The sequence below is a fragment of the Aquila chrysaetos genome, chromosome Z, assembly GCF_900496995.4.
Source record: "Aquila chrysaetos chrysaetos chromosome Z, bAquChr1.4, whole genome shotgun sequence".
NCBI lineage: Eukaryota > Metazoa > Chordata > Aves > Accipitriformes > Accipitridae > Aquila > Aquila chrysaetos.
The window spans coordinates 59,022,184-59,049,894 of record NC_044030.1 but is presented as its reverse complement, the minus strand read 5'-3'; the positions used below and the strand labels follow the sequence as shown (position 1 = coordinate 59,049,894).

The 27,711-nt window shown below is 39.9% G+C and overlaps 1 protein-coding gene across 1 annotated transcript in view; it reads left to right on the top strand.

Moving 5' to 3' along the window:
- MRPS27 (mitochondrial ribosomal protein S27) overlaps positions 1–27,711 on the top strand; it is a 48,101-nt gene extending 20,390 nt beyond the window's left edge. Inside the window, exons 5-11 of the mRNA XM_030005525.2 lie at positions 12,178–12,292; positions 12,812–12,890; positions 14,201–14,316; positions 17,172–17,274; positions 19,474–19,616; positions 23,041–23,193; positions 27,309–27,711. Coding sequence (XP_029861385.1) covers positions 12,178–12,292; positions 12,812–12,890; positions 14,201–14,316; positions 17,172–17,274; positions 19,474–19,616; positions 23,041–23,193; positions 27,309–27,548 — 949 coding nt within the window. The 3' untranslated portion in view covers positions 27,549–27,711. The remainder of the gene's footprint in view (positions 1–12,177; positions 12,293–12,811; positions 12,891–14,200; positions 14,317–17,171; positions 17,275–19,473; positions 19,617–23,040; positions 23,194–27,308) is intronic.

The following is a 27,711-nucleotide window of genomic DNA, read 5'->3' as shown; positions in this document are numbered from 1 at the left end:
CAGCTGGTGGAAACTCCTGTTTTCTCAGCTGTAAGTATAGACACAATAAACATTCCTTCTTTCTCTTGCTGAAAAATGAATGGGGATTTTGATCCCCTCCTCCACTGTAGAGCTTGTCAAGCTGAAAGCACATGGATTTAGGCAGCTGGCTTTGCAAGCAGATTTGCACCTTTATGAGTAATATCTTTTTCTAAGAATTGGTGTGGATATAAAGCTGGCTTTAATCTCTAGAGTCAACTTTATGATCATCCTCTTTAAATTGTAATTTATTTAATTCTGATCTCTCCTCTTTCACTACTGTTTTCATTTAACAAAGGGGAAAAATACTCCTTTCTTCAGTCTGATCAGCCACTTTCTACTTAGTTCCTTTAGGGAGTGAGCAGAGCAGGGCTAAATCCAGCCACAAGCAAAATAGATGGCCTATGGCAGCAGACAGCTGGGAATAAAATGGACAACCCAACTCCCTCCCTTGCCTACACTGCCTGTGCCAAAGCTCTGACAAACCAGACTGGCTGCTGGTGCTTGTAACTGGGGTTGGGCAAGGTATAGCAGCTACTGTGACACCATGACAGAGGAGCATTCGCAGCAGGGGTGGTACACTCTGCTTTCTCTGCAAAGGGGTTTCTTTTTTTGTCTTCCATGGAAGTTAGTGTCCTGCAGTGATTGCACCTTTTCGCCGAGTTTCCCTTGTCCAGGTTAAATCATAAAGCAGCAAGTTCATTTTATGTAAGATACTATTGTGTTGTTTTGAAAGTCATCATTCTTTGGAGGAATTAAATAAAAATAGCCAGACTGAAACACATCTGGTACGTAATTGCATATAGTTATAGTGTTTTCCCCCTCTTCTGTCTTCTCTGTTCTCCTGTGCAGTGGGTAACATGACACATATAAGCCTGCTATACTGTGAGTGCCCTGGAGAACTGGATGCTTGTAAATGTCAGTTTGGACCCTGAATACAAGATCTGAGTGGGGCACTGCTACAAGGCAAACTGGCAGGTCGTCCTGGCCTTGCACCATGCACTGATGCTCATCAGCAGAAGCAAAGCCAGTAGTGGGTTATATTTATAACTAACAGTCTTGGCTGTATTCCTGTCTCAAAAGGGGAGGAACTACAAAATACCCCTTTGCATTTTGAAATTCTCTGCCTGTTTTGAGTAGCACAACCTCATTTTACTGCACAGCTTGTACCTACCTAAGCAAGGGAACATTTGTCCTACAGTACATGCAGTACTTAAAGTGAGGTACCTACTGTCTCTCTCTTTAAATAACTGATTTGACAGTATGGTATTTTTCTGAAAAGAATAAGAGTAAAACATTCCCAAAGCTGGTAAGAGTCCACAAATTTCAAACTGCCTGGCAAATGCTTGAGTTGGTTTTGCTATGTTTATCCTTGATTTGCTTATTGGTCCATGTGCTTGACATCATACACAATGGAATAAAGGACATTTCTGTGCCATTAGGCTTGGAAGAAGTTAGATACACTAAGACATATGCTAAATAGAAGGTAGCCTCTGAAGTACTATGATTGGCTAACTTACTGTGGTTAGGGAACGGTTAAAAATATATCATGAAGGACTCGATTTTTGTTTTTCATTGCAAAAAATATTTTTCTGAGGAAAGTGCGTGGATGAAAGAACAAAAAAAAAATCAGTAAGCTGTTGCTCATTAAGACGTGACATGAAATGTAGATGGATTTATGGTGGACTGCCCAGTAGCCAAGACCTGCCTATGCACCTATGGTTTACTTTTTGGAAATGGTTGCCTTTTTGACAGCACTGTGGTTGAAACTAGAGGTGAGCATCAGGTGTTCTGTCCCCTTTGTTGCAGGTGTTTATGCTTCATATGAAAACCTTACTTGTTTACCCTGAAAGCTTACCATGTAGCTCTGCCTCCCTTTTGCTCGTGGGGTGTAGAAGGACAGCAATGCACAAGGAAATCAGGCTCTAGCGGTGAAGAATGAAGAGCGCGTAGGTAGTAGGTCAAAATTAGGTTAACTTGAACTGTGGGACTATGGCAGCAAATCTGAAAAGGTAAAACCTGGTCTGTGCAAATCCAGTTTTTGAAGTCTTTGGCAGCAAATGTAAGGTTTGGCTCCTTCCTTGCTTAAGTTGGCTACCAAGATCCATTCAGTATTTGTATTCCTGCAGCACTCTCTTGCCAGTGCCTCCTTTTTGCTTAGGTTGCATGTGGTGTGAAACTGAGCAACTTTGCAGAATAAACGGTTTGGCTCATATGCTTCTGTATTGCCGGCTTTGATACTCAAGCCAGAGGTATACATCGCTTGTAATCTGTGCAAGTTCAACTGTGATCAAACTGAAAAGTGTCGAGGGTTGTGTCAGTCAGTGTAATGTTAACAGTAGTTTGAAGATAGTGTGTGATATATTTCTGGGAGATTTTTTTGTGAAGCATAAAAAATTTGAGTAGAATAAATGGAAAATGCATCATAGTTACAATGTGGACTCCAGCTCTCAGCGAATTAGGTCTCTGTAAAAATTATGTTAATTTTGTCTCAGGTTAAATTTAGGCTGCTTATTAGGCACTGTTAAAAAGTTGCTGTTTGCAAATACTGTAATAGCAATGTCTACCTACAGTCTGAAGTTTTTGCCTGCTTTTATAATAAGAAGTCACTATTGGCTTTTGTTGACAGTGGTTTTTAGGCATACCCATAAAGTGTTCCTTTTTAATATAACGTGAAAGGGGTGTACTGTCATAGTTTGAAGCTTAGCACTAGAAGGCAGAAACTCCTGAACTCTGGTCCTAACTCTGATTCAGTTCCCTCTGACACTGAATGAACAATTACAAAAGTTGGAATCGCTGTCTAAGCAGCTTGAAAAGCCTTTGGTGCTACATCTCTATCTAGGTTGGTTAATGGTTACTGGAATGCAGGCTTTGCTGTGGCGTCCCTGCAATAGTTGATGGCTAAAAGATGGAGGTTTTCTAAAGCATCTGCAGTAATTTATTTATTTTTTAAAATTAAACTTCTAACTAGCTTTGAAGCAATTTATTCCCTAAAATCACATAATCTTACAGATAGTCCTGGTTGAAGAAAGTCCATGATGTAGATACTATTTGGTACCCAGAAGGTTTTAAACTTACTCTGATAAGCAGCTAGTGGGAACTAGCTTTCTGCTAGAAACTGACTTTCTGGCAGTCTTTAGCAGGGGATCTCTCTCACTCTGCAAAGTGAGCCAGCTACAAAGGTGATTTCAGCAATTACAAATTACAAGCAGGCTTTCACTAACATTTCTTTTTCATTTTGAAAAATTAATCTAGTTGATAACTTGTGTACCAGCTTTCAGACAGGTGGAGAATTAATTGAAGTAATGACAGGCATAGCTGGGCTAGTAAAAAGGTAACAATCAAATCAGTACTTTACTTATATATGCCATTTTTTACGGCCTTTGTGTTAATCAGTTTTCAGAGATATAAGTAAAGATTCCAGCAGAACTGACCCTTTGTTGAGCTTTAATACAGTAAGTTTTAGCCTGACACACTTCAAAATTTCTGAGATTCAACAATCTCCTCAAAGCAAGAAATGTAGTGTGTTGTACAGTTCTTAATTTCTCTTTCTCTGTTTTTGTATGCCAGGATACCAGGAAAAGATATAATTAATGAAAGAGTTGGTTTAAATTAGACTTTATGTGGTTGCATGGGGACAAGGAAAGGCACTAGAGAATGTCTTATCAGGATCACTATAGCAACAGCTCACCCCATCATTCCCGTGTTTTCCTCAGCCTATGATACTCTATTCAGTCACTAGATTATTAATGGCATTTATATTCAAAACCAGTCATTGCAGCTGTAAGACCAGAAGTATTTTTAACAGAGAGAAATTCTAGGAGCTGTGTCCTTTACAGTCAATAGTTTGGGGAAATGTTGGGCTTTTTATTCTTGTTATTATTATGACAAGACTTTTTCTTGTTAACTCTTGCCCTTTGAGTGAATTTCAGCTTTATGGTGAAAGTGGTACAGATTCTTTATGTGTGATGAGAAGAAAAATCTGATTTTCCTGCCTGTCTTTTCCAAAAGGGGTGGGAGAGGTGAAGGAAGTTGGGTAACAAGACACTCTGTTATCCCAGGTGAAGGAGAAAAATAGAAGTACTATATGGAAGTGTCTGTATATTTGGTTTCTGTCATTGGGGATATATCTCTAAGCAGCACAAAGTGAAGCAAATCTCCCGTGCTGTTCACCTCATCATTCCGTCTTGACCGTAAAGGAGTAAAGCCAAAAAGGGGGGTTGCTCGTTTCATAGTTTGCATTTGAAATAAAACTTCTGAGTGTTGATTAAATGGCCCGGTTTTATTTTCTGCATGAAACTGAACTGGGCACCACTACCTTTTCTCGGTAGCAGTATTTGTACCATCACAATGTTGTTTTCTCTACCGGTCACGCTGGGGATACCCAAATGGCCAGTTTTAGCTTTAGTGAGCTAGCTGACGACCTTCCCTTTAACCTGTCTTCTTTAAATACTATATTTAGAAGAAGGAACCATGTTGATACTGGATATTTAAATGTTAAGTCCTTTAGTTTCTAGCTAGACAAGGCCTGTGACCGATGTCCTATTATGTCAGGGTGAGTCATACAGAGCACCTTCAACCAAGCTGATACAGAAGAAATCTTAACTGATGTTCTTTGGGGAAGTGAAGTTCCATTGGTGTCCTGCCGGGGAGTGCATAGTTCTGGAGTACTTTGAATCTACATGGCTACAGGAGCTTTTTAGGAAACACGTTTAACAGCCTGGAAGAGTTTTCCCAGGGACAAAGAGTGTACTGAGAAGCAGTATGTTGTTTGAGCCTGGGCTTTGCTTTTTCAGTCTGGTTATGAACTAATCAGTATAAAGGTTGAAGGCATTCAAGGTGAGCATGTGGGATACTTAAGCTGATCGAGTTGTCTGAAGCATTCCTCCTCTCTGTGCTTTGCAAATGATTCTAGAGGGGCTCAAGGCTGCCTGGTGTAACCTAGTGGCAGAAGGTTGGAAGACCTGCTCCGCTGCAGTTCTGTTATGTTCACTGCATGTTGATAAGGGACAGATAAATAAATAAGTTACTTTTCAGAGCCAGGAATCCCAATAAATTCTGTCAGACTTTGCTGTAGGCTCTGGATCTGTTGCTGTTACTGTTTCTTTTGTGGTGGTTCTTACGTCTATTTATGTATAAGCAAAGCATTTCTTTTGTGCTGCTGTAATATGTTGTTTTGAAATTTATAACATTTATCTAGGATTTTGCAACTATTTGATGATACTATTTTTTCTTTTTAACTTAAGGCTGTTCCTTCTGTTTTACTCACAAAGGTGCCTTAACTCCATCAAAAGGAAGAAGAGCATTTAGTGATATAAGAGGTTGACAACAATGGGCAGAAATGCTTGTTGTATCAGAAATTCAGCTTGTCATTTGTTAATCAACTCTAATAACTGGCTGTCAAACTAGCTAGGTCAGTAAAGGGTAAACAAGATCCTAGCCACTGTATGGTTGATTGCTGTATGTGATAGTCATTGTTAGAAAGAGACTTTGCAAAGATGAGCTTTCTGTGCAGGATTGTGGTTTTGAGCAAGGCAATAGCTACTCTGAGACTGCTGAATGGTGAATTCTGTCCCTGCAGTTGTTAGGATAAGGTGGTTACCAGGTTGATATTCTGAGACTTCCTAAATGACTGCATAGTATGTACTTCTACCCAAAATATCTCCTCTCCCAGATCTGGTCCTTTTACCAAGCTTAAGGGTTAAGAAACAGGTAAACCTGTGACATTGGGATAGACAGAAATGAAAGCTGAATGTGATATAACTGGAAAGCAAGACTTGATACTAAAAATATTCTTTCAAGTCTCCTGTTCAGCCTTGATGTTTGACTATGCTTCTGTACCATAGTTTGTCCATATCTAAAACTTGATCATTTAGGCCTGTTTTGAGGCCGCATTCATCAGTGGTGGTAGAGCTCTGTGCAACTCCTGAACAAAAGATGCTGTGCAAGAAATAATGCATTCATGTGGAGGTGGAGCGAGCCTAATTTAGAAGAATTAATTTTATGTTCAAAGCAATCAAGAGCTAAATTAGTTTAAAATCAAAGATCAGGGAAAGTCAATAAAAAATCAAAACAGAATAAGGGCTGAATGTGAGCTTTCTTCAGCGAGTCCGCAAACTGCTTCTCTTCTTGTGTAGGTACAATTCTGCCTCAGCATTAGACTATCCTCTGTTATAGTTGACTCGTCTATTTTTTTAAATCTGTCCTGTTACTGCTCTTGGTAATTGATTTCTTATACTACGTATGCTAGTTCAGTGTTTTATTTCAACACAAAAGGGAAGTGTTCCCTCTGTTTTACTTGAGTGCAGGCAGTTAATGCATGAGGTATTTCCTATAGGACTGATACGTTTATACGTGAATTTTTAAAAGGATGCATACAAAGAAGGGTGAAGGCTATGATGCCGGCAAAGAAGAGATGGAAAAATAAAGTTTTGTCCATGTTTAAAAGGAAATTTCAATCAACAAAGATTTTTTTCAGGGCTGTTGCCTTTGACACTGACACATGAGCAATGCCTCTGGGTCCATTTAAAATGCAGACAATTTTTCCCAAGGCCTGTGGCTTGAAATGACAAACAAAGGGAGAGTTTTGGGTGACGTTTCCTCAGCCTTCCAGTTTCTAAGCTAAGCCTGCCTGGAATCCATTTGGTCATTATGCACTGCAGCTTAAAAAATGTGCCTAGGAAGAAAAAACATGGCATTGCCAAGGAGCTTCACAGCCCTGTATGACTTGTGTAAAATGTAGAGTGGCTTTGGATTCATTCCATTGAGAAAACTTATTCCTGGCTCGCAGAGACATTTCTTACGATACTTATTCATTTTAAGTCTCCTGCATTTTGCTTCAGGACTTTTTAGAATTTTAAGTGGATGAGAAGAAATCTGGCACTGTCCCCTCCTGATTAAAGCAAATGAACATACAAACCCTTATTTCTGTCTAGTTCTAAAAGAAGTAAGAGAGATCTGAAGTATAGGTGGAAGAAATTTATTACAGTGACTGTCACTAGGTAGGTTCCTTCCTTCCTGGACTAGATCCTACAACGGGACTAGCAACATAAGAAATCTTTTTGGTTTTAACTCTGAGGAAAGCACAATAACACATCTAAATGATGTACATTAGAAATAATGAAAGAAAGGAGATTGCTCAGTGTCCTTCTGTTGTTACTACCTCCACATCCTTGCAATGTGGCAGAAGATGCTACAGGAATCTCTAAAGCATACAGCATCTCTATATACAGCATCATCAGAGATGAACATTGTAGTACAAGAGGTTTTATTTAAGGATTTCTTTTATGTATGGTAATGCACAATTAGCAAAGCAAAATGCAGGTGAAATTTAGAAAGTCTTGAAGGAATCTGGAGGCCTAAGAGATCATACAGTTGTGTGCACTGGGTGTGTAGATCTGTCCTAGTTTCAGCTGGAATAGAGTTAACTGTCTTCCTAGTAGCTGGTACGGTGCTATGTTTTGAGTTCAGTATGTGAAGAATGTTGATAACACCGATGTTTTCAGTTGCTGCTAGTAGTGTTTAGACTAATGTCAAGGATTTTTCAGCTTCTCATGCCCAGCCAGCGAGAAAGCTGGAGGGGCACAAGAAGTTGGCACAGGACACAGCCAGGGCACCTGACCCAAACTGGCCAACAGGGTATTCCATACCATGTGACGTCCCATCCAGTATAGGAACTGGGAAGTGGGGGCGGGGAATCGCCGCTCGGGGACTAGCTGGGTGCCGGTCGGCGGGTGGTGAGCAATTACACTGTGTATCATTTGTACATTCCAATCCTTTCATTATTGCTGTTGTCATTTTATTAGTGTTATCATTATCATTATTCGTTTCTTCTTTTCTGTTCTATTAAACTGTTCTTATCTCAACCCGTGGATTTGCTTCTTTTCCCGATTTTCTCCCCCATCCCACTGGGTGGGGGGGGAGTGAGTGAGCGGCTGCGTGGTGCTTAGCTGCTGGCTGGGGTTAAACCACGACAAGATCATTACAAAATACTTTCTCATTAGGTGAGATGAAGATGGAGAAAGGAAGGGGACTCTTCTTCCTGTTTCCCAGATAGGGAAAAAAGAAAAAATAGGGTATTATACAAGGATAGCCTCTGGCAGTACGAGGACCCTTGAGAAAGTCCCAGGGTATAAAATGGGAGCTTCTGATCAGCTTAGCAAAGAATTAGAACAGATCTGCTGAGCTGGCTTTCCCTCCATACAGCAGAGCTGTTCCTGGTAGTATATTACTTCTGTAGCACTTGCTCTTCTGTAATCAGCAAATTTTCCTTCATCACCTTCTTCATTTGTGACTGCCCCCAAAGCAATGAACTCCCCTCTACCAGATCTGGGTGAAAGAATACAGTCCAGCATCTTGGTGCTTCTGTTTTCTCTCAGGGTTGCTGTATTACTTCCCTTGAGAATACAAGCTATGTGAAAGCAGCACTAGAGTGCATCACCACTTGATGGCACCAAACAAGTATGAAAGACCATTTAAAATAAATAAACGGAAGCAACTCGGCTTTTCTGCACTGTGGCAGGGCACCAATAGAAGTAAGTCATGCTTGCTGTATTAGTAGGATACTCCATAAAGCACACTCAGTATCTAATAAACTTTTCCATTGTTCAGTTTCTTTAACACAGCGTGAGTACTTCAGCACTGTTGTAAATAATGAACAACAGGGTCTTGTGCAGGAAATTGGTAAACTAAAAATGTATTCTTAGCCCAATGTGCTGACCAGTTTGTGAGCAAGAGAGAGTGTGCGCTTGCTTGGCTAAAAATGTTCTGGTTGCCTTGTGCTGAGGCTGTACACTCAGTGTATCTCTTCCAAGTTATAATAGTTTTGCAAGTACAAAGCAATGGTTTAATGAAAATCAAGTTTCTGGACTGCATCATTCAATTTTCCAAAATAAGGGGAATTCTAGTACCATTGCACTGTATGCTGTTAGATTTACAATGACCTTGAATGACCTTGAATTTCAGGACCTCCTTGTCTTACAGATACTTCTCTTGTCCTTGTGGGGACAGATGTTCTCAGTTCAATGACTAGAAGGATGACCATATTGATTCTTCAGTAATTAATATTGAAGTGTACCAACAGGGAGCTCCCTCAATACTGTATGGATGCTTCCCCTTGACTTTTCTGAATGCATTATAAGAATCTTGTGCTTCTCAGGTTTTTATTAGTTCTCAGAAAAATGAGTTTCAGCAGCAGACATCTGCAAGATAACATCCTGGTCTTTCCATTAAACACACAGCAGTTGCTAGAGGCTTCCTTTATTTAATTCACTCTGAATCCTCTGCTTTCTGTAGTTTTAGATTCCTTCTGTCTTTTCATCTGTCCCTGAACATATTGCCTTGCTTAATTATATCCTGGTTTGTGTTTCGTGGAGGAGAAAGGAGGAAGATGTTGATGCTTGTCAAAATGACCAGCAATCTCCTCTTTTCCCTGATTCCCTTTCAAATAAAAATGTCTGCCACAACTTTTGGTTCGTTTGTCTAGGTTAGCTGTAAAAACAGATACTCTGTTGGCTTCCCTTCTCAGCTAGTAGAATAGAGACAGAGCTTATCCCAACATTATATGGATCAGAAACAATTAAAGATTGCAGCGTACCTCCTTCCCTTTCACTTCCAATTCTCCTTCTACCACATCATGTGTTAATGGAAGTGTGTAGTGTTGAGGGATCATGTACACACATATGTATTGCATTCTTGTTGACATGGAGACAGAAAAATTTTGGCACCAGTCCCCTCACTCACTCCCAGGCAACTGTTTTGTAATTAATTATTAGGATTAACTAGAAAATTCTTTGGCTGTGAAGCTGTTTGCTTTTTATTTGCATAGTACCTAGCACAGTGGAGACCTGGTCCAAACATAAAGATCTTAATAGTAACATGCAGTGATTATATCTCATAGGTCCTGTGGTTGTCCATACACACACACACACTCACATCAGTGCCTGTCTTACAAAGCTCATGCAAAGACTTTTTTTGAAAGACTTTTTGTAACATGCCTCTGAATTTGTGCATATCAATTCAAAAAACTTCTGTTGATTGAGGATCAGTTTCATCCTGTTTCTAGACCTTATTGCATCCCTGTTAGGCCTTTTACTGTCCAAGTGCAATTTGACTCTGAAACCTAGAAGCATTTCATTATTACAGTAGGCTGTAGCATTCCCGAGGTGCAGGAGTTATTGGAGTGCTCCCTCTGTGGTGTACTCAAGAGAATAAATACAGCTCTGCAAAAAGGTGAATATTCAAACCCATTTAAACCTTTGGTTTGTTTGGGTTTTTTTTTTTTTTTATGTTTGCTTCCCTCCTGTGTAACTAATTAGTAGGAAGGATGCCAAAGATTGTATCAAAAGAAAGGCCTAAGTCTTTGAGAGCATCAGTGTCATCTTATAAGACAAGTCAGTTGTTTTCCACTTGTGAAACAATATTAACCATTTAATGAAGCAACTTCAAAAGATGCTGGCAGTTTTATTGCTGGGTGCTGCTGTTGCACTCTGACCCGTCTTTAATGGCTGGTGAAACAATCTGTAGCAATTAGATAATTGTTTCATCAAAATATGATTAAATCGAAATGCCTGTAATTGATGCTTTCTGTAAGCTTTATTGAAACAGGACTTTAATGAAAGCAAATACACGTTCTTGCTGTTCCCAATATTTGAACTCCAGAGGGAAGAAAATGGAAAGCAATTGGAGCAACAAAATGGATGTTTGTAATTTAATATTCAAAGCATGCATTTCTTTTTCTGTTAAATTCTAATTTAATGGGGAGATTTCGTGTGCCACTTACAAAACTGTATATTTAGACTTTGTGTAGTTGTTTAGTTCTGCTTTTGGCATGGATGTCTTCTGCGTTCTGAAGGCTCTCTAGGCTGCAGTACTTTTCCAGGTTTGGTCATCTGTGTAGCCCTCATCTGTGGGATGCAATACGCAGAGATTCAGTGAGGAGGAAAGAGACTTGGTGGCCACATTAATCTGATAAATGTTCTGGAAAGCATGCTCACTCAGATGGAAGAGCCAGCCCTGCCTCTAAATGGTGCTGCAGCTTGGCTTGAGGCTGCAAGCATCTGCACATGAGCCCAGCTCAGTCATTGGCATTTTCTACAGGAAGTGGCAGTCACTCCTGTGCTGGGGACTGAGCCCATTTTTCATACATACAATTTGAATTGGGAAAGGTTGCGTGCATCTCTTCACACTGGGCTGTGAAATTCAGCCCAGGACTAAGGCAGCAGCTGCTACCACTGGATTCAATGGGTTTTGAGTCTTTGCCAAAGGGAAAGTCCCCTATACTTTCTGTCACCACTTCTCCAAATACAGAGCAAAGTGTAAATATCTGAATAATGATGAAATAAAAGAGCCTGAACTTAAAAGTATTTAATTTTACGAATTGATAGAGCACTGGAGTAGGTTGCCTGGGAAGACTGCTGAAGCCATGGCATGAGGTGTCTCAGAACAGGTTAGAGAAACATCTGTTTGGAACAAGGCAGCTGGTGCAAGGGGGCACAGGAGGGCTGTCCAGCAGTTTCCCCTTGCATGAGGCATGCCTCACTGATAAAGCATTTCTAAAGCAAATGAAGCCTGCAGCAGCCCAGGGATGGCCTGTGCTGAGGCACAGTGAGTTCTTAAGTAGTTGAAGTTAGACATGAATTAGAGAGGGTGGAAGACACCAGATAACACAAGCTCCAAAGGTTCAGACCCAGTTGTATTTTGGTGTAACTCTGATAATTGCTGATTTCATCGGTCATGGACTGGTGTTGCTCTTTGACTAGATCAGAAGGACAAGGTTAAAAAGTACTATAGTGTTTATAGCAATCTCAGTTGGCCTGCATAAATATACCAAGCTATTATTTTATGGTGTTCATCTTTTCAGGGGAAAACCAGTAGGCTTTCTGGAAAGTGAGATGTTTAAAATATTGTGCATTTGTGAAAAGGTCAGATTCCCCCTTCGTACACACTGTTAAAGTGTATCAAAATTTGTTTCTCTTACTTGAAAGGGCTAGCTGGAGCTCTTTGAAGGGCAATGGTTTACTGCAAAGTCAAATACAGACAGATTTATATTTAAGATCATGGAAGACGAGGGTTCTGAAACTCATAGTTTGTTGATCACAGAATTTGTTTCTGTGATAACCAAGAGTCATATTGTCACTTGGACCGTTTATTATCCTTTAGGTTTCGGCATAGTCCAAATTGCTGGTACTTGAGAGACTGGACCATCCACAGCTGGATCAGACAGTGCTTAAAATATGGTGCACAAGACAAAGCCTTATACACGTTAAAAAACAAGGTAAGTTTTTACAATGAAAAGCCATGAATATATTTGGTCAGCTTTTTGAGGTAAGTGTGGCTTACCTGGAATTCCTATTGCAGCCAGGTCCTGTAGACTGTGGTTTAAAGTTCAGATATTTCTTTGTCAAAACAAAAATTAATGTTGCACTTGAATTTTAGGTAAAGCTCTTTACAGCTTTAATTTCCTCTTCTTTCCCAGGAACCTTTTTGTTTTTCAACAGTGTTCGTGTCCGAAACATGCTAGATGCAGGAGAGGCATAAAAACCTGATAGGCAATGCCCCTCCTGGTCCCGAAGGCTCAGATGAAACACCAACACAAATCCAGTACATGGAAAGCTAGAAAGCCTACATCACAGGAGCCATGCTAATCTCCTTGTGTTGCTTGACTAACTGTCACATTGCAGCAGTGTGCGGTGCTATGGTTCTGATCTTTCTGATACCTGCAGTGCTGTGCTTGGGAAGATTTGAACAGCAGATTTTCATGCTGATGGTTTATTTTTTTCCTTCTTCTCTTCAGGTTCAGTATGGAATTTTCCCAGATAATTTTACATTCAATATTTTGTTGGATTGTTTTATAAAGCAGAAGAAATATGAAGGTAAGAAAATATGTACCAATTATTTATCCTTCGTTGCATGTTCTTATATCTGCAGAGCCTTTCTTTGAACTAAAAACTTTGAGCCATATTTTCTCTGACGTCACCTTAAAAACATGCCTTGTCCTTCCTTTAAACTACTTCTTTGCATGTTTATATCTCATTTCTGTTGGGTTTTTATTCATTATATAATTTTGAAACGTGCAATTCACAGCTTCTACAGTGATTAATCCCATTCCAAATGTAAACCAACTTGTCCAGTTTTTACAAGTCTGACTTACATGCTGACGACATCGTAGGAGTTATTAGTGACAATTAGAGTATTATAAGAATTGAAATGCATGTTGGTAGAGTTCATCTTACCTACATTTAGCTATTCAAAAAGCTACATGTCTAAACTGTTTGTCTAGACTTTCTGTCACTGGAGAGAGCCAGCATGCTGAATTGCCATGTTGAGGTGCCTGTCTTTCACAATTGATTGTTTAAGTGTTGAGATTAATAATCATGTCATGTTTGATTACAAATATTTAAGATTTTCATTTCACTGCAGGTTTTCTGGTACTGTAGACTTGCTTTTTTTGTGAGCTTTTCTTTGGATCGACCCCTTGTAAAACAAATAACTGAAAGGGACAGTACAATTGCAGGACTTGTCTATAGCTTTTATCACGAAGGTTTTGCAAAATGGCAAATTAATACATAATATTTATTTTATTTTGATAGCCCCCTTATCTGTGAATTCCCCCTTATTCCATTCATATCTCTTTTCTGTGACAGGCTCAAGGCCTTTTGTTTAATAAAATGTCCTTCCTGACAGAGAGTGTCACTGGAACTCCCTGTGGAGCTCCTCCAGAGCACTGTTTACTGAATACAGGGAGTGCGGTGGGTGATCTGTGACAACATTTCTGCTCCGTTGTACTGTCCTGTCACCTTAACGGCAGTGAATTTAAGTCAGTCTTCTCTTGTTTGTAATCTAAACACAAGAACAGAGTCGTCATTTTTAGAGATTTTTTTAAAAAATGTTAATGATTGAAGGGCTGAGCAAAGAAGAGCCAATTGAAGAGTGTAGAGCTGAGTTTGGAAAGCTCCTTTGCTGTGGTCTCATGCTATTCAACCCATTCTTCCCTCTTGCAGTTTGTTTGAATAACCCAAGTGAGTAAGACAAATTCTATACTACTAGTCATAAGAAATCTTTAACTTTCCCGCTAGCTACTTCAAAACACAGTACAGCAATAAAGCATCAGTGAACGTGAGTGGGTGCGAAAGGGAGCTGTTGAAATCTGCACTTGCTAATTACGTATTGTTTTCCTCCTTAGATGCTATGTCAGTAGTAACAGAGATCATGCTGCAAGAAAGTTTTGATGAATTCTCAACACAGCTTCTTTCTCTCTATGTTTCATACCAATACTTGGCAATCAAATCTGAATATACGGTAAGCTGACCACACTCAAAATGATACACAAAGCCTCCATTTCTAAGTGTCATGGTGCAGTCAGTTGGGCATTCAGTCTTGAATATATTTTATTTCCCCTAAGTTTACCTGGAAAAAATAAATACTCCTTTTTTTTTTTCATTATTATTACAACTGCAGAAGAAAGAAAAAAGAAACAACAAAATAGGAAAGCCATCAAATAACTTATCACCTCTTTTGCTCCTTTGTCTGAAAGGGAAGGTGTGTTGGGATTTTCAGATGTAGTGTATGCCCATTGTAAGGTTATGAAATGACAGTTCAGTTCAGAGAGGCCTCTATGAGTTAACACAGAAAACCTGTGTCACCTATTGTATAGGACCCTGTTAAGGTGAGTATTCCTCACCATTAGAGCTTGGTAATGGGGATGTTGCAGAATTATAAAGCATTTTCACTAGGATTTTTACTATCCCATTTGGCTTTGGGTGTATTGTTTCTAGTATGTATTTGTTTTAAAACTAAATTTGTTACATCTCTTCTGTCTCCAAGGATTAGGGGTTTCTTATTCACGTCTTGCTTGCTTAAGGCCAACAGGACAGTTCAGGCTCTTGGAACAGGCATTATTCTACCTTTGCAGAAGGGTCTCAGTTAGGTATCAGCAAAGGGCCCTGCCATGTCCGTCACTTCAGGCAGCTACTTTTCATGTAGTTTGGCACAAGCGTTCAATAGCATGTTATCCATAAGGAAAATGCTTGAAGCCTCCATTTGTCTTACATGAAGCATCTTCCAAAATGCATATTACAGGTGCCTTAAGGTTTTACTCAACTGGATTGTAATTTCAGTTTTCACTGTAGAAAACAGATGTGCATTTGCCCTGTTCTGTATTCTTCTTCATTCCCCAGGAGTAAAGTATGCTTGATCACTTGTATACGAAAAGCAGAGGGACCAAAATCTGATTCTCCCTTTGTGTTTGTCCATGTTTGTGTATCCTCAGTGCAAAGACAAGCACTTGTCAGTACGTGTAGCATTTTCATGAAAGCTGAATATGCAAGCAAGGGTGGTATGGTCGTATGACACACTTAAGGGCAAGTGTATTTATATAGCTGTGACTTATTTACTATGCATTTTGAAGTAACCCCATCCAAAGACAGCAATAAGCCATATTTGTATATGTATACACCATACAGAGTACCACTGAACACCTCATAATGCTCAGTACCAATTTTCTGTGTTTGATTTAAGAAGTGGGGATAGACAGAGTTATGAGATCTGCTCAGCTGCTCCTAAAAATCCCATTCCCTTTTCCCAAGGTGTGAGACAGGTCAGCCAGTGTCCTGTTGCAGACAGGCCCTTGACCATAGCTTAGGGTCCAGCAGCCTGGTGAAATGTTTTTTATCTTTGAGAGCTGAATCTTGGGCAATCTAACTGTGTTAGTCCTTAGTGTGTGTAGCATTGGTGATAGAGAGCTTCCATTTTTCTGCTGTTGTAAACACCACTGAAAGCCTAAGTGGTCTTGGCTCTCCCCAGAAAGTCTCCTCCTTGACTGCTGCAGACAATCAATATAATTGATACCTTCCACTGCAAAGGTGTTAACTTTAAGTTCTTGCAGTTCCTCCAGCTCTTGGAGCCAAATGGGCTAGCTCCCAAAGAACCTAGACCACTAAAAGCCCTGTTTTTTCCGGTTACATTTGATTTTCCTGTAACATTCAGCTGGAGTGCTGAATTCAGCACGAAACAGCCCTGTCTCCTTGTATCCCATTTCTGGGTCAGGCAAATACCTTGCCTGGCTGTCAGGTGACAGTATTTTGTGTCGGACAATAACATGCAAATTCTTGTAGCACCTGAATGGAGACACAAAAAAATGCCATACCTTCAAAAGACATCTCTAAATAATGCATTAAACCAGAAGGTAGAACCTTTGTGCTTTTTAAGACTCACTGTACCTCAGGGAATTTTTCAGAAGGCTTCTTCCTTTCTCCAGGTTTTTTTTTTTCAGGTCATAAGGTAATAAACAAGACACTGAAGTACCGTGCCACAAACCCCATGTGTTACAGTCAGAATTCCTCCAATCTATTGCCTTTTATACCTTCCTTTTCCTCATTTTCTTAGCAATGGGAGTTGTTCACCTCCTTTCACTTGCAGTAAAGAGACATTTATCATTGATGTTTGTGCTTCTCTGGTCTTGAAAAATGTACTGTACTATCCCGTAGCAAAACAAAATTCACAGTACTCTTGTGGTTTTAATGTACTTACTGATTGGGTGCCCTTCTTTAGCCATCACTGGTGGTCTGGCTCAGACATCTGGTACTTCTCTGTAGCTGGAGAGACAGCTGTACTTTTAATCCTGGGGCATACAGTGGTCTTGGTGAGTTGCATATGTTCTTTTCACAGTGCAGATTTTTGGACTCAGAGCAACGCATTAGCAGCATATTCTTCTCTCAGCATTTTCCTATTCCAGTGAGGGATAGTGGAGCATGTATCTTAGCACATACTTAAAAGAAGGCTGCTCTAGCACAGATGCCATGTAATTTTTTTCTTCAGCAATGTTAGCCTGAAGCATGTGGTGGGACATACAGGGCAGAGACAGAGCCAGTGTAAATCAGTGCAACCCTCTGTCCTGCAGGAGGTGCACTATTGACTTCCATGGAAAATCTCAACCACTCACATTTTACAGTCTTCTGGAAAGAGGGGTGATCCTCAGTATAATGTGTACTATTCCTCAGGATATACATACTGTAACTCTGAACACTAGACATGTTCAATGATTCTTTACTTTATTGCCAAGACATCTGATGAAAGCCACGTGTGCTGTCTTTGACTGCTGCCATTTTATGTTTGTGTTTGTCAAGGAACGCTTACTTAGTTTATATTATTTGCAGTGGGAAGAGGAGAGAAATCTTGGAGCATCACTAGTGCTTACAGGTCTAAAGCAAACAAACACTGTGGGTTTTAGCTCCCAGCTGTATGGCTATGCATTCCTTGGTAAGTTTTACCTCCCTCTCAGTCATCTTTTCTCTCTTGTCTTCAGTGGCTGAATTAAATTGGCATCTTTGCTTTATTAAAATGTAATCAAGGAGAAGGCTAAGGAAAAAAAAAAAGGCAAAAATAGCAGAAGGAACAATTTCAGAGTTAAGACCGAACCTGTTTTGTAAGCCTGGAGGGTAGTACTGATTTGAATGGTATGCCCTTTATCAGACAGCTTCAGAACCTCTTTTAGGGCTCCCTGCAGGTTTGGATTGGCAACTGAAAGAAAGAAGATGTTCTTAAAGAACAGTAGAGTTGGTTTGTTTGTGGACCAACAAATGTAAAAAAAATAAAATACAGAGTTCCTTCAGACATATTTAAGGTTGTGGACAATAAACTCTTTTTCTACTTAGTGAGCTTCTTAAAATAATCCTTAAACCTCAAGAAGTTTGGAGAACACAGCCTGAAAAACACTATGTTTAGAACATTTACTACTCACTGTAAAGGTAATGTCTCTGTTGTGAACAGCAGATAGCAGTGCCTTTATCCTGTATCTGTTAAGGAGTCTTCACTGCTAATGATACGCTACATTATTAAAGAGCAGTTAGATCAGAGTATATCCAGAATTGGAGGGAAGGGGAAGAGGGAATTAGGTAAGTAATTCTTGAATTTCCTCTAACCTTTAGAGGAATATAGTGCAAATAGGTTTTGTCCTTCTCTACAGTACGATTATTTACTTGAAAGTAATTATTTAATGTAAAATTTATGATTATGCAGTTGTTCCATTACTGCATTGTATTTTTATTCTAGAATTTATTGAGGGTAATAAAAAGTGGACTTGTTCTTAAAATGTGGCCTCAAAATACAATGTGTAGTGGCAGAGTTAGGATGCTGATTTGGATTTATCATGACTGTAAGACAAAAAACTAATTTTCAGTCAAAAGGGGGGTAAATGTGAAAATTAAATTGAAAGCAGGATTCTCCATAGAGCTATGGTTTGCTGTTCAGTGGAGTTACTGATACAAATAGGGACTTTGCCGTCCCGCTGGCATTCAGTTTGGAGTGTTTTTTATGTTGTATAGATTGGTTGAATAGTGGCTGTATTTCAAAAATGCACTTCGCTGTTGTCTGTGAGCAGTAGTACTTGTTCCATGACATTGACATTCAGTAGATCAAAAGCTATTTACTGTTATGTCACGTATTCCACAGTCTTGCCAACACTGATAGAACCGACCTCTGAGAGAGTGAAAGATGTCTACCGGCACAGAGTGGCCTCAAGCACCTCAGCTATTTTAATTTAGCCATGGTCCATGAGCTTTGTCTGTGCACTTATTACCTTGCCTTTCCTAAACTGTTCTCTTCCATGTAAAGAAGAGTAAGGTGTGTTTCAAAGTTTTGTGTCATTATAGCCAGAATGCAAATTAGATTGAGAGCTTGGATACAACTCTCGTAAGCTACAATGAAGTGGTATTATTTGTTACATTGACAATGACAAAATCAAAACCTTAGAGTGACAATCACAGTAAATTAGTACTCAGAAACTGCAACGTGATGTACATTTCCTCTGTTACGCTGGAGTTTCATGTTCAGTGATGCTGTGCATCAAAGGTCCTGCTAAATTCAGTGAAGAGCTTGTTGCACAGAATGTCCTAAATCAAGAAGAAAATTTTCATTTTGGCAGGTCTCCCATATTTCCTCTCAGGAAGCTCCAGCAGAAATAGGGGTACTAGGCTGTATGGTTAGCCAGAGAGTGTACTGTAAATACTGTACAGTCTGGCTATGACACTTGTGTGAGTAGACCATAAAGGCCACAGAGGTGAGTCCAGAGCCTCAGATTTAGTGCACGCATGCTGCACAGTCAGTCCCTGAAGGCTAAGGAGACATTTGTCTGAGATCTCTAGACGTCCTCCTCAGAGCTGCTGTTACAACTGCCAGACAGCGAGAAAACCGGACCACTTTTCCTCTTTTCAGTCTGGACAAAATTTCTAGGTGAGGGGAGAGGCTACATGTAATAGCTGTGAAGTTGGGCAAAAAGAAGGCACCTCAATAAAATAAGGTAATAGCAGTTCTGTCAGAGTAGCTTTGTAGAAGAGTGTGTTGTTTTTACTACAAAAGCCAGACACTTGCTGTCACTTCTAAAAAACAGAGCCAATCCATAAGGATTCCGTTAAGACTCAAGTGTTGAAGTACTAACACTAAAGTATTTTTTTATCACAGGGAAAGTGGAGCTGAATAAAGGGCTAAGAGCTGTATACAATCTAATGCCACTGATGTGGACACCTGGATACTTGAATAGAGCCTTGGAAGTAATGGAGAATGTGGCTTCATTGTCAGGGGACAGCAAAATCTGCAAGGAAGCTGTAAGTATGAAGGCTATAACCTGTTGAACAGAGGGAATTTCATACAAGCCAAACTCCAGTAAAACCAGTGAATTCTGTGCCTTGCTAATGAGAAGAGGCTCAGCAATATTTCACAGGTCCTTAGAAGACAGGAGAAGTAGTAATGTTTAGAACAGAACCACTGCTTCAGTTGATAAGCCAGTGATCCTATCTACTGGCATGTCCTTAGGAATGAGTGTCTGTTATTGCCACAATCATTTAAGTATGTTTCCTAAGCCTTTCCCTCCCTATAAAGACATCTGGGTCTCTGTCACAGGAAGCACATGTCTGTGGGGATGGGAAGACACCTTTGTTTCCCAAGCTTTTGAACTCAGAGACATGACTTCGTAGCTGTGAGGATGAAATATCAAATCTTGTTCCTCTCCTGGCTAATTGCATGTATTCTGTGCCCTCTGAGATGATGTCCTGAGTGATACTGGTCCAAAAGCGGTACAGAGTGATTTCTAGAAGGATTGTAGTGCCCTCAGTTGGGGAGATGGATAGATTTGGTCCATTTGTGAGGTCAGCACTGACTAAGGGACTTGGGGCTTAGGAGTGCTGTGGGGCATCAGGCTGATCCTGGAATCAGACAGCTTAGGAGAAGTAACTTAGGAAACCACCACCACATGGGCTGGAGCATAGAAACAGCACTGAGGTCTCAGCTCCTCTTCTTGGTACTCTTTCTGGAAGGTGTCTCTGGTGATGGGAATCTCCCTTTTGCTAGCACCACTACTAGGCTTGTAGTTTCTGCATTTCCTTTGACAAACAAAGGCCAGGGCACTGCTCAGCAGGTTCCCCTATGTATTGCTTCATGCTCGGAAGCAGCTCTGTGTAATACTGGACAGTGCAAGGAAGGAAGTGTCACATCTGCAACTTCCACCATTTTGAGTTACCTCTTCAGGTGTGTGGTTTTGGGGATTTGTTCCTTACTCCAAGTCTGAAGAACTCACCCTAATACACTTGTGATTCTTTCTGCTTACAAACCCTAGACAAATTAAGGAAGTCCTCAGCTTGCTCTGGGTCGTAGATGAACATCCTAGTGTTGAAACAAGGCTGCATCTGTCTGTGGTACAACAGGTCCATAGAAGATCCGCTCCTTCTGTGTACGGATACTGTAAAAAATACTAAACGCTAGTAATACCTAGCAATGCTTTCTTTGCAGAGACACTTTTTAGTTTGTTCAGTGAACAACTAAGAACTTACAAGGTTATTACTGGTTACTCACTAATGTTGCAAGTGTCTCTGTACAAACCCAGTAGTAGAGCCCAAAAAGCAATGACTGTTGGAGCCACACAGAAACTCCCCTGAAGGGATACTTGGCCTCATTTGGATTTTAGGTAGCAGTGTATAAACAATAGTGCAAGTCACATAAGTTTCACCAAGCTGAGGACCAAGATCAGGCCTGGATGGTTTGTTGTTATCAAAATAATTTTTCTCTAATGCATTTTTGTGACCCCAATGCAGAAGGGAAAACAAGGAAAATATGTTGGTCAATATCCTTATGTGGTGTGAAGTAATTACAGTGTATTGATTTGTATCATCTGGCCTTTTCTACCTAAATTCTCATTAAGATTTTCCTATTAAAATCCATACAAGATATTTTTAATTACTATTTCCAACTAAAATGCAGTATTCCTAAGGGTGAAGGACTAAGAGCACTGACCAGGTCAATATTGGGGTCAGTCAGCTTCCACTGAATTCAGCAGCAGATATGATGCATCTTAAGTGCCATAAATCCTTTTTTTCTGTAGTATCCTGGGCCTCTCTTGGGCAGGACAATTATGCATTTCTTATAAATTCATATCACAGCACTGAGAAGTACAGGCCGTGTTATAAATCATTGTCCTTGCATGCCTGCACAGTCAGAGTTACTTGATAAAGACATAGCCCTGGTTTTGTGAACTTGGTTCTTTTCCAAAATGTAGTATTTTCTGGCTGAATAAATTTCATTATCCAAAAGGGAAGTTTTCAAATTAACTTTTTTAACTGTGGAGTTTTGGTGTAAACATTTTCAAGTGATTTGCCCAATCATTATCAGTCACCAACTTTTCTTTCAGGCTTTAAGCTTCATTCATTTCTGACTAGAAGGGTGTCTGATTTTCTCTCTGCCATGACTATCTTAACATAATAGAAATACTGTTTTAGTATTGCGCTATGTTGTTAACTGAACAAGCAAGACAAGTTTTGGTTTTTTCAGTTGTCTGAGAAGGTCTCTTAATGAGTGTATTTTGAAGCACAGTTATTATTTTACTGCTTACTTCGTACTGCTAGTTTAAAGATTACATTTCAGTGTCAAGAATGTTATTTTGAATAAGACTAACTTTTATTCCTTTAGCATTATACACTTGGTCTTTAGCAACCATATATTCCTTTAGCAAGTTATATTCCTTTAGCATTGTATGCTAGGAAGATGAAACCGTAAGTATCAAAATCCCTTTTGCTTGGAGAAAGCATCACAGATTCAAAGGTTACACAGAGTTATTTCATCCTACTGCTAAACATTCAGAATTAGGATTCATGAAAGGATAACAGTTGTTTGCATTTGTGAAAGCTGAACTTTAAAATGCAGGCAACCTGCATCCAATAATTCCAGTTATGGAGATTATGTTATTCCCAAAACAGCAGCAGCATCCATATAGCAGTTCCATGTTTTGTATCAATAATACATACAGAAATGACTTACCAAGTCCCTTAGTAAACCTAATGTGTTCATTTGATACAACTGCAATTAGATTAGCAGAGGATGGTTCTCTTACTACCTCAAAAGACAAAAGCATGAAGAGAACAGAGGTGTCACAGATTAAAAATGCACCTATACCAATATATTATATGCCTACATTACCATTTTTCCTGTTAAATTATCAAACTAATGATAGGAATGAATGTTCTTGTTGATGAACAGGTGATTTCCCTGCTTCTTTTCACCAAAGAGGTATTGAGATGATCTATTAGAGATTATATTGGTCAAACGTTCCATAGTAATACCTTATTTAGATGTATCTGTGATTGTGTATCATGCTAGTGCTGTTATCACTGTGACTACCATTTAGCGTTAGTATTCATGGCCAGATATCAGGCCAAGAGGAGACATTAGCCTAAAGCCTGACAGGTCTGCAAATACCGGTCAGCATCTGAGTTGTGGGGAGTTTTACTGTTGGCAGGGATTGATGGAGTTGTTCTGTTGCAGAGATTTAATGTCTAACCTCAAAGGTCCAAAAGTACAGTATAAAATTCTTCCAAGAGTAAGTCCCATTTCCTTTAAGAATTTGGTTTTCTTTTTATTATACACAGAAGTCATCTCAAAATACATTGTAACTGATGAAGTTGTTTGTAAACGTGACAGCAGCGTTACTCAGATTGTATTTCTAAACTGTTTATGCTAACAAAGACAAATGTGTTTGTTCAGATTGATGCTCTGGAGACCATTTTGCAGTCTGTCCTTGAAGCAAAACCTGGTCCAGAATCAGCTGAAGTCAAGGAATTAGAGCAGAAGTCACGGTGTGCAGAATCAGAAGAAACAGAGCAGTCTAAAGCACCTGAGTACTACAGCCGATTCAAGGTAAGAGAGTTTCATTTATCTAAATATTCTAAGCTGTAGTAGATCTCCATAATATATACTAGAAAATATATATTCTGACTTATTATGGCTAGTAGACTGACACCCCTTCAGGGCATCAGGGGTCCTACCTGGCATTTTTGAAACTGATGTCACCTTGTATTTTCAATTCTTCAAACAGGAAGCAGCAGCTTACAAAGACATAAATGCTCAAGGCCACTTGTCTTTTGTCTGCTGGGATTTTATCTTCACTTTTCATACATCAAAATGATAAATCCAATCCTGTTTGCGAAAGTGGTATGTCATTAGAGATCCATTATCTGACCTTGTGTGGGCTCTTGCTCATTAAAATATATTGTAATAGGCATGAGACCATCCTGAATTTATTGTCCATTTGTGTTGATTAAGTAGGAACATTGCATCCTATACTTTCAGTCTGGGGAATTAAGTAAGGCCTGTATTGCCTCCTTTTTATCTTTAGGTCGTCATGCTGATGATAACAATATGAAACACAAACAGTTGTTCATTAGGGCACAGCTATATAATGAGTGCATTTTATTTGATCTCATAGCTATGTAATGAGTTCATTTTATTTTATCATCTCTGATTTGTGCTGTGGTAAAAATCAAATACCCCAGGTTGAAACTAATCTGGCTTATAGTTCCAGGAGCCGTACTCTTTCCATAGCCCATCACTTTTCATTGTTGCTGTCATGACCTTGGACAGTTACTCTGGATACAGACCATTGTTGTTCTAAAGAAATTTCAGAAGTTAAAAGACTAGTATCCAATGGTTTCACCTCACATACACACACCTTTGCTTTCTTTAATTTTTATTTACATAAATTATTTGCCACTAATCTTTAGATACTAAAATTGCTTTGTAGGCACTTAGAACTTTTTAATTAAAGTGTTTGGGAATCAGTGGGTGCTCAGCATGTGATAATTAATGCCTGGATGAATTACAGTGAATTAGGTAAACACAAGTGCCCTTTGAAGGAGGGAGTGAGACATTTTTATGAGTCTGTCATTGTCTAGCTGTTGTCTAGCCTTGAAGAAAATTATGCAGTTTGCTCAAAACAAGGCCTAAATGTCAAATTGGGGACAGTTTAGTGCCAAGAGGATTAGTTTTCTTCTCACCTCAACCTTTCCACAAGTTCCATAATTAACCCCAGTTCAGGCATTCCCTGGTGTGGCAGTGAGTGCCCTGACTTTGAGCCAACAAACTGCAGTCCCAATGCTTAGCTCTAAGCTCTCGCCAGAAGAGTCTGACTATAAGAAAGACATAGCCCTCCTGAAGTCTAGGCATCCAACAGTAATTTATATGTAAATAAGCCACAATTTCTGGTTGTCTGGATGAGAAAATGAACTCTCAAGTCAGAATGCCATTTCAGCTGAGCCTGAAAGAGCTCTCAGACTCTTCTCTCAAATCCATTAGGCCAGCACCAGCCAGTCTTCCCAGCTGAACCCCTGGACGCTTGTGGGCATAGTTCACAGAGCAGAGAAGTTCACTAGAAATCCATACAAGCTTGAGGGAGGGTGGCAGCTCTGAAGCAGCCTGGTGATGTTGGCATTCACAGCTGCTGTCCCAGCACAGATCATCTGCCCCTCATGTGATGTAAACCCAACACAGGATTTGCACTTCTGCTGCTGAAAACACTTTGTGCTTTATCCAGTCCTGCATTAGCCAGCATGTCCCAGTCTTTCACCTTGAGCTCAAAACCAATTGCTTATGTCTCCTGCTTGCTCAGTTCTTTCACAAATCATACATCTGGCTATGTGAGGAAAAGCATGTGGATTTGCTGCAGACATACAGTTCGTGTCTAGAACTGTAGCTTGTTCTGCATGGCTTTTATACACGTACTTGGACTTCATGTCTCATAGAGAACAGCGATTTGTGAAAGTACCTGAAAAAGCCACGTCAGCCTAACAGATACTGTGTGTGAGAGGCAGCACATCCTTCACTTCCACTAAAACAAACAGGACTTGAGGGCATTTAGCTCTTTCCAGGTAAAGCCTTTAGAGCTGTAACTTAGACTCTCTGTCTGACACTGTCATTCGTGTTGTAATTACCTGTTTTCAGGTCTCGTATGCTGAGGCTCACAGTGTTCCTCAGGCAATTCCTTCCGTCTGTGTCAATGATCAGTGGGCAAGCATTAGTCACATAAATGCTGGGAACACCCTCTCTAAAAGCAGTGCTCCTTCTCCAACTGTCTGCATGCAGAGCCCTGGAGACTGCTTATAAAAATCAATGATTTAGCCACTTAAGAATGTGCCCTTTTGGTACCTGCAGGACATAGAGCCGCTGCTTTTCTAAACTAGTTTCACTAATGTGTCTCAGCAGAGCAGGGAAGATTCCAGCAGTTCAGTGGTACCAGCAGTGGCTTAGGAGAGGATTCCTGCTAGTTTCCAGTTTGTGCCTTTCTGTATTTCAATTCATACTGCTTAGGTTCAGTCCATAAACCCCTTTTTCAGTACATCCATGGTAGTGCTTAGTAGGGAGAGTCTGAAGGATCTAAACCAGTTACGTTTAAACTGAATATCTCATCTGTAAACATGCATAGTCAGGTTCCTTCCCCAGACCCAAGCTGTATGGTCTTTTCATGTTTCTCACTGATGCATTGTATACATACTGACATCTCAAACGAAACAGACGAATACTTCTAAATATTACTGAGTATTGCTTTAGTCCATTAGCTTCAAAGCCATTTGGTTTGTTTTCATTTTTTATCATAAAATGAGAAGACAAACAGCCAAATACCCAAGCCCCTCAGACCTATATGCGTAGCATTTCAAAGAGTCTGTCTGCTGTCTGTCCAGTTCAAACCTTCAAGGGTCTGGCAAAACACAACAAAGCCGGTAGTTGTGTTGGCTAAGGCAGAGAGAAGTAGAGAGGCCTCAGAGGGGATATCAGAGTTTACTGCGTAAGAACAAGGCAGAGCCTCAAGACAGGAGCTGAGGGGCAGTGCCTTTGCACGTTATTGCCAGTGTGGGCTGGGGTCAGAGGAACACTGTGCGCCCGCAGCACAGTGCATAACCTTCCAGTCATAACTGGAAGTAGAAGTCTGGATATCTGCAGGGCCCCAGAATTGCCATTTTGTTTGGAGGTGAGTGATCCCCATATCTTCTTTCCATCATCCTGCAATGCAAAACAATAGGCTTTATTCAAAGGGCCTGGGAAAGCAGCATGGATGTACCTTACCTTTCGTTAGGACACGTACTTACTTTAAACATTTCTGCAAGTGTTGGGCTCAGTAAAATGTTTTATTTAAAAGAAGAGTCAGGAAAATGTGTTGCTATCTAATGAGTGAGGGGTAAAGAATCTGCCAGTGCCATGTCATCTTTCTCCTCTAGGAGACTCCTCCTTGGTTGTGTATCTGCACTTTTAAGGCAATTAATCAGATTGTTAGTGAGCCATCAGGCTAAATATTCCAGAAAGCCAGAAATAGTATCACTGGATGATTCATCATCTTAAGTGAATTAACATTTTTATGCTGCATGAAATCTAGATAAGTAAAGCTCAAGAAAGAAATACTGCAGAGTTTCTTACTGAAGCTCTGCTTTTAGTTTCAGTGTAGAATATCCCTGAAAAAATATCCCTTGCTTTAGTGCTATTGTACAGTCTGTGTAAGCATAGTCAAGCGTCAGATCACAGTAACTGTTGGGAAGAAAAATCATGGGAGTATGCCATTAGCAAGAGAGCATTTAAAGTGATGTGCATCTGTTGAGAGGGATACTAATGCAGGCAGTGTGGAGCAAATTGTTCAATTGGTTTTGAGGTAAGGTGTTTAGATTATATTTGTTATAGTTGACTGGTCAACTGATCTTTGTTAATACCAGATAACTGAACTTGGAAAAATAAATATAATTTCAATGGTTAATAAAAATGAAACTTCATTGGTTTAGATTTATTGCTCAAAAAAATTATTCTAGAGGTTAGAATTTCAAAAAATGGTACCAGCTACTACAGTTGAAACACTTTGCCTGTATGGCCTGCCTAATAGTTAGATTCAAACAGCAATGTATTGGTTGTTAATAGTGACGTATTTTGTGGCTGACTATTTTGTGACTGACTGGCTCTCTCATTCTCACTCCCCACCGAATCCCTTTTTATGACAGGAGCTGTGCTCTAAGCTGCATTCACTTGACAAGGTTGAATCTGAAAGCCTGTTAACCCTGACCACCCAATTTGTCAAGGAAAAGCTGCCAGCATGTGAAGTGGAAGACATTGCAAAACATGAGCAGAAGCTAAAGGAGTGGGAACAAGAACAAGCACTTCTCATTGAGAGAGAAAGGGAATTGAGAGAAAAGGCTAAGCAGGAAATGGAAGCTAGGAAGCTAGCTGAAGCATCTGCTTAGCACTGGAACTCAAAGACTACTGTAGTGGTACGCATTCCTCTGTCGTTGAACTGAAATGCTCACCATTATTAATATTTCACTTTAATCCTGCTGCAAGCGTGACTATATGTGACTGCTATATGCAAATTAAACTTTTCCCATTTTGCCTGTTTGCTGAAGTAAA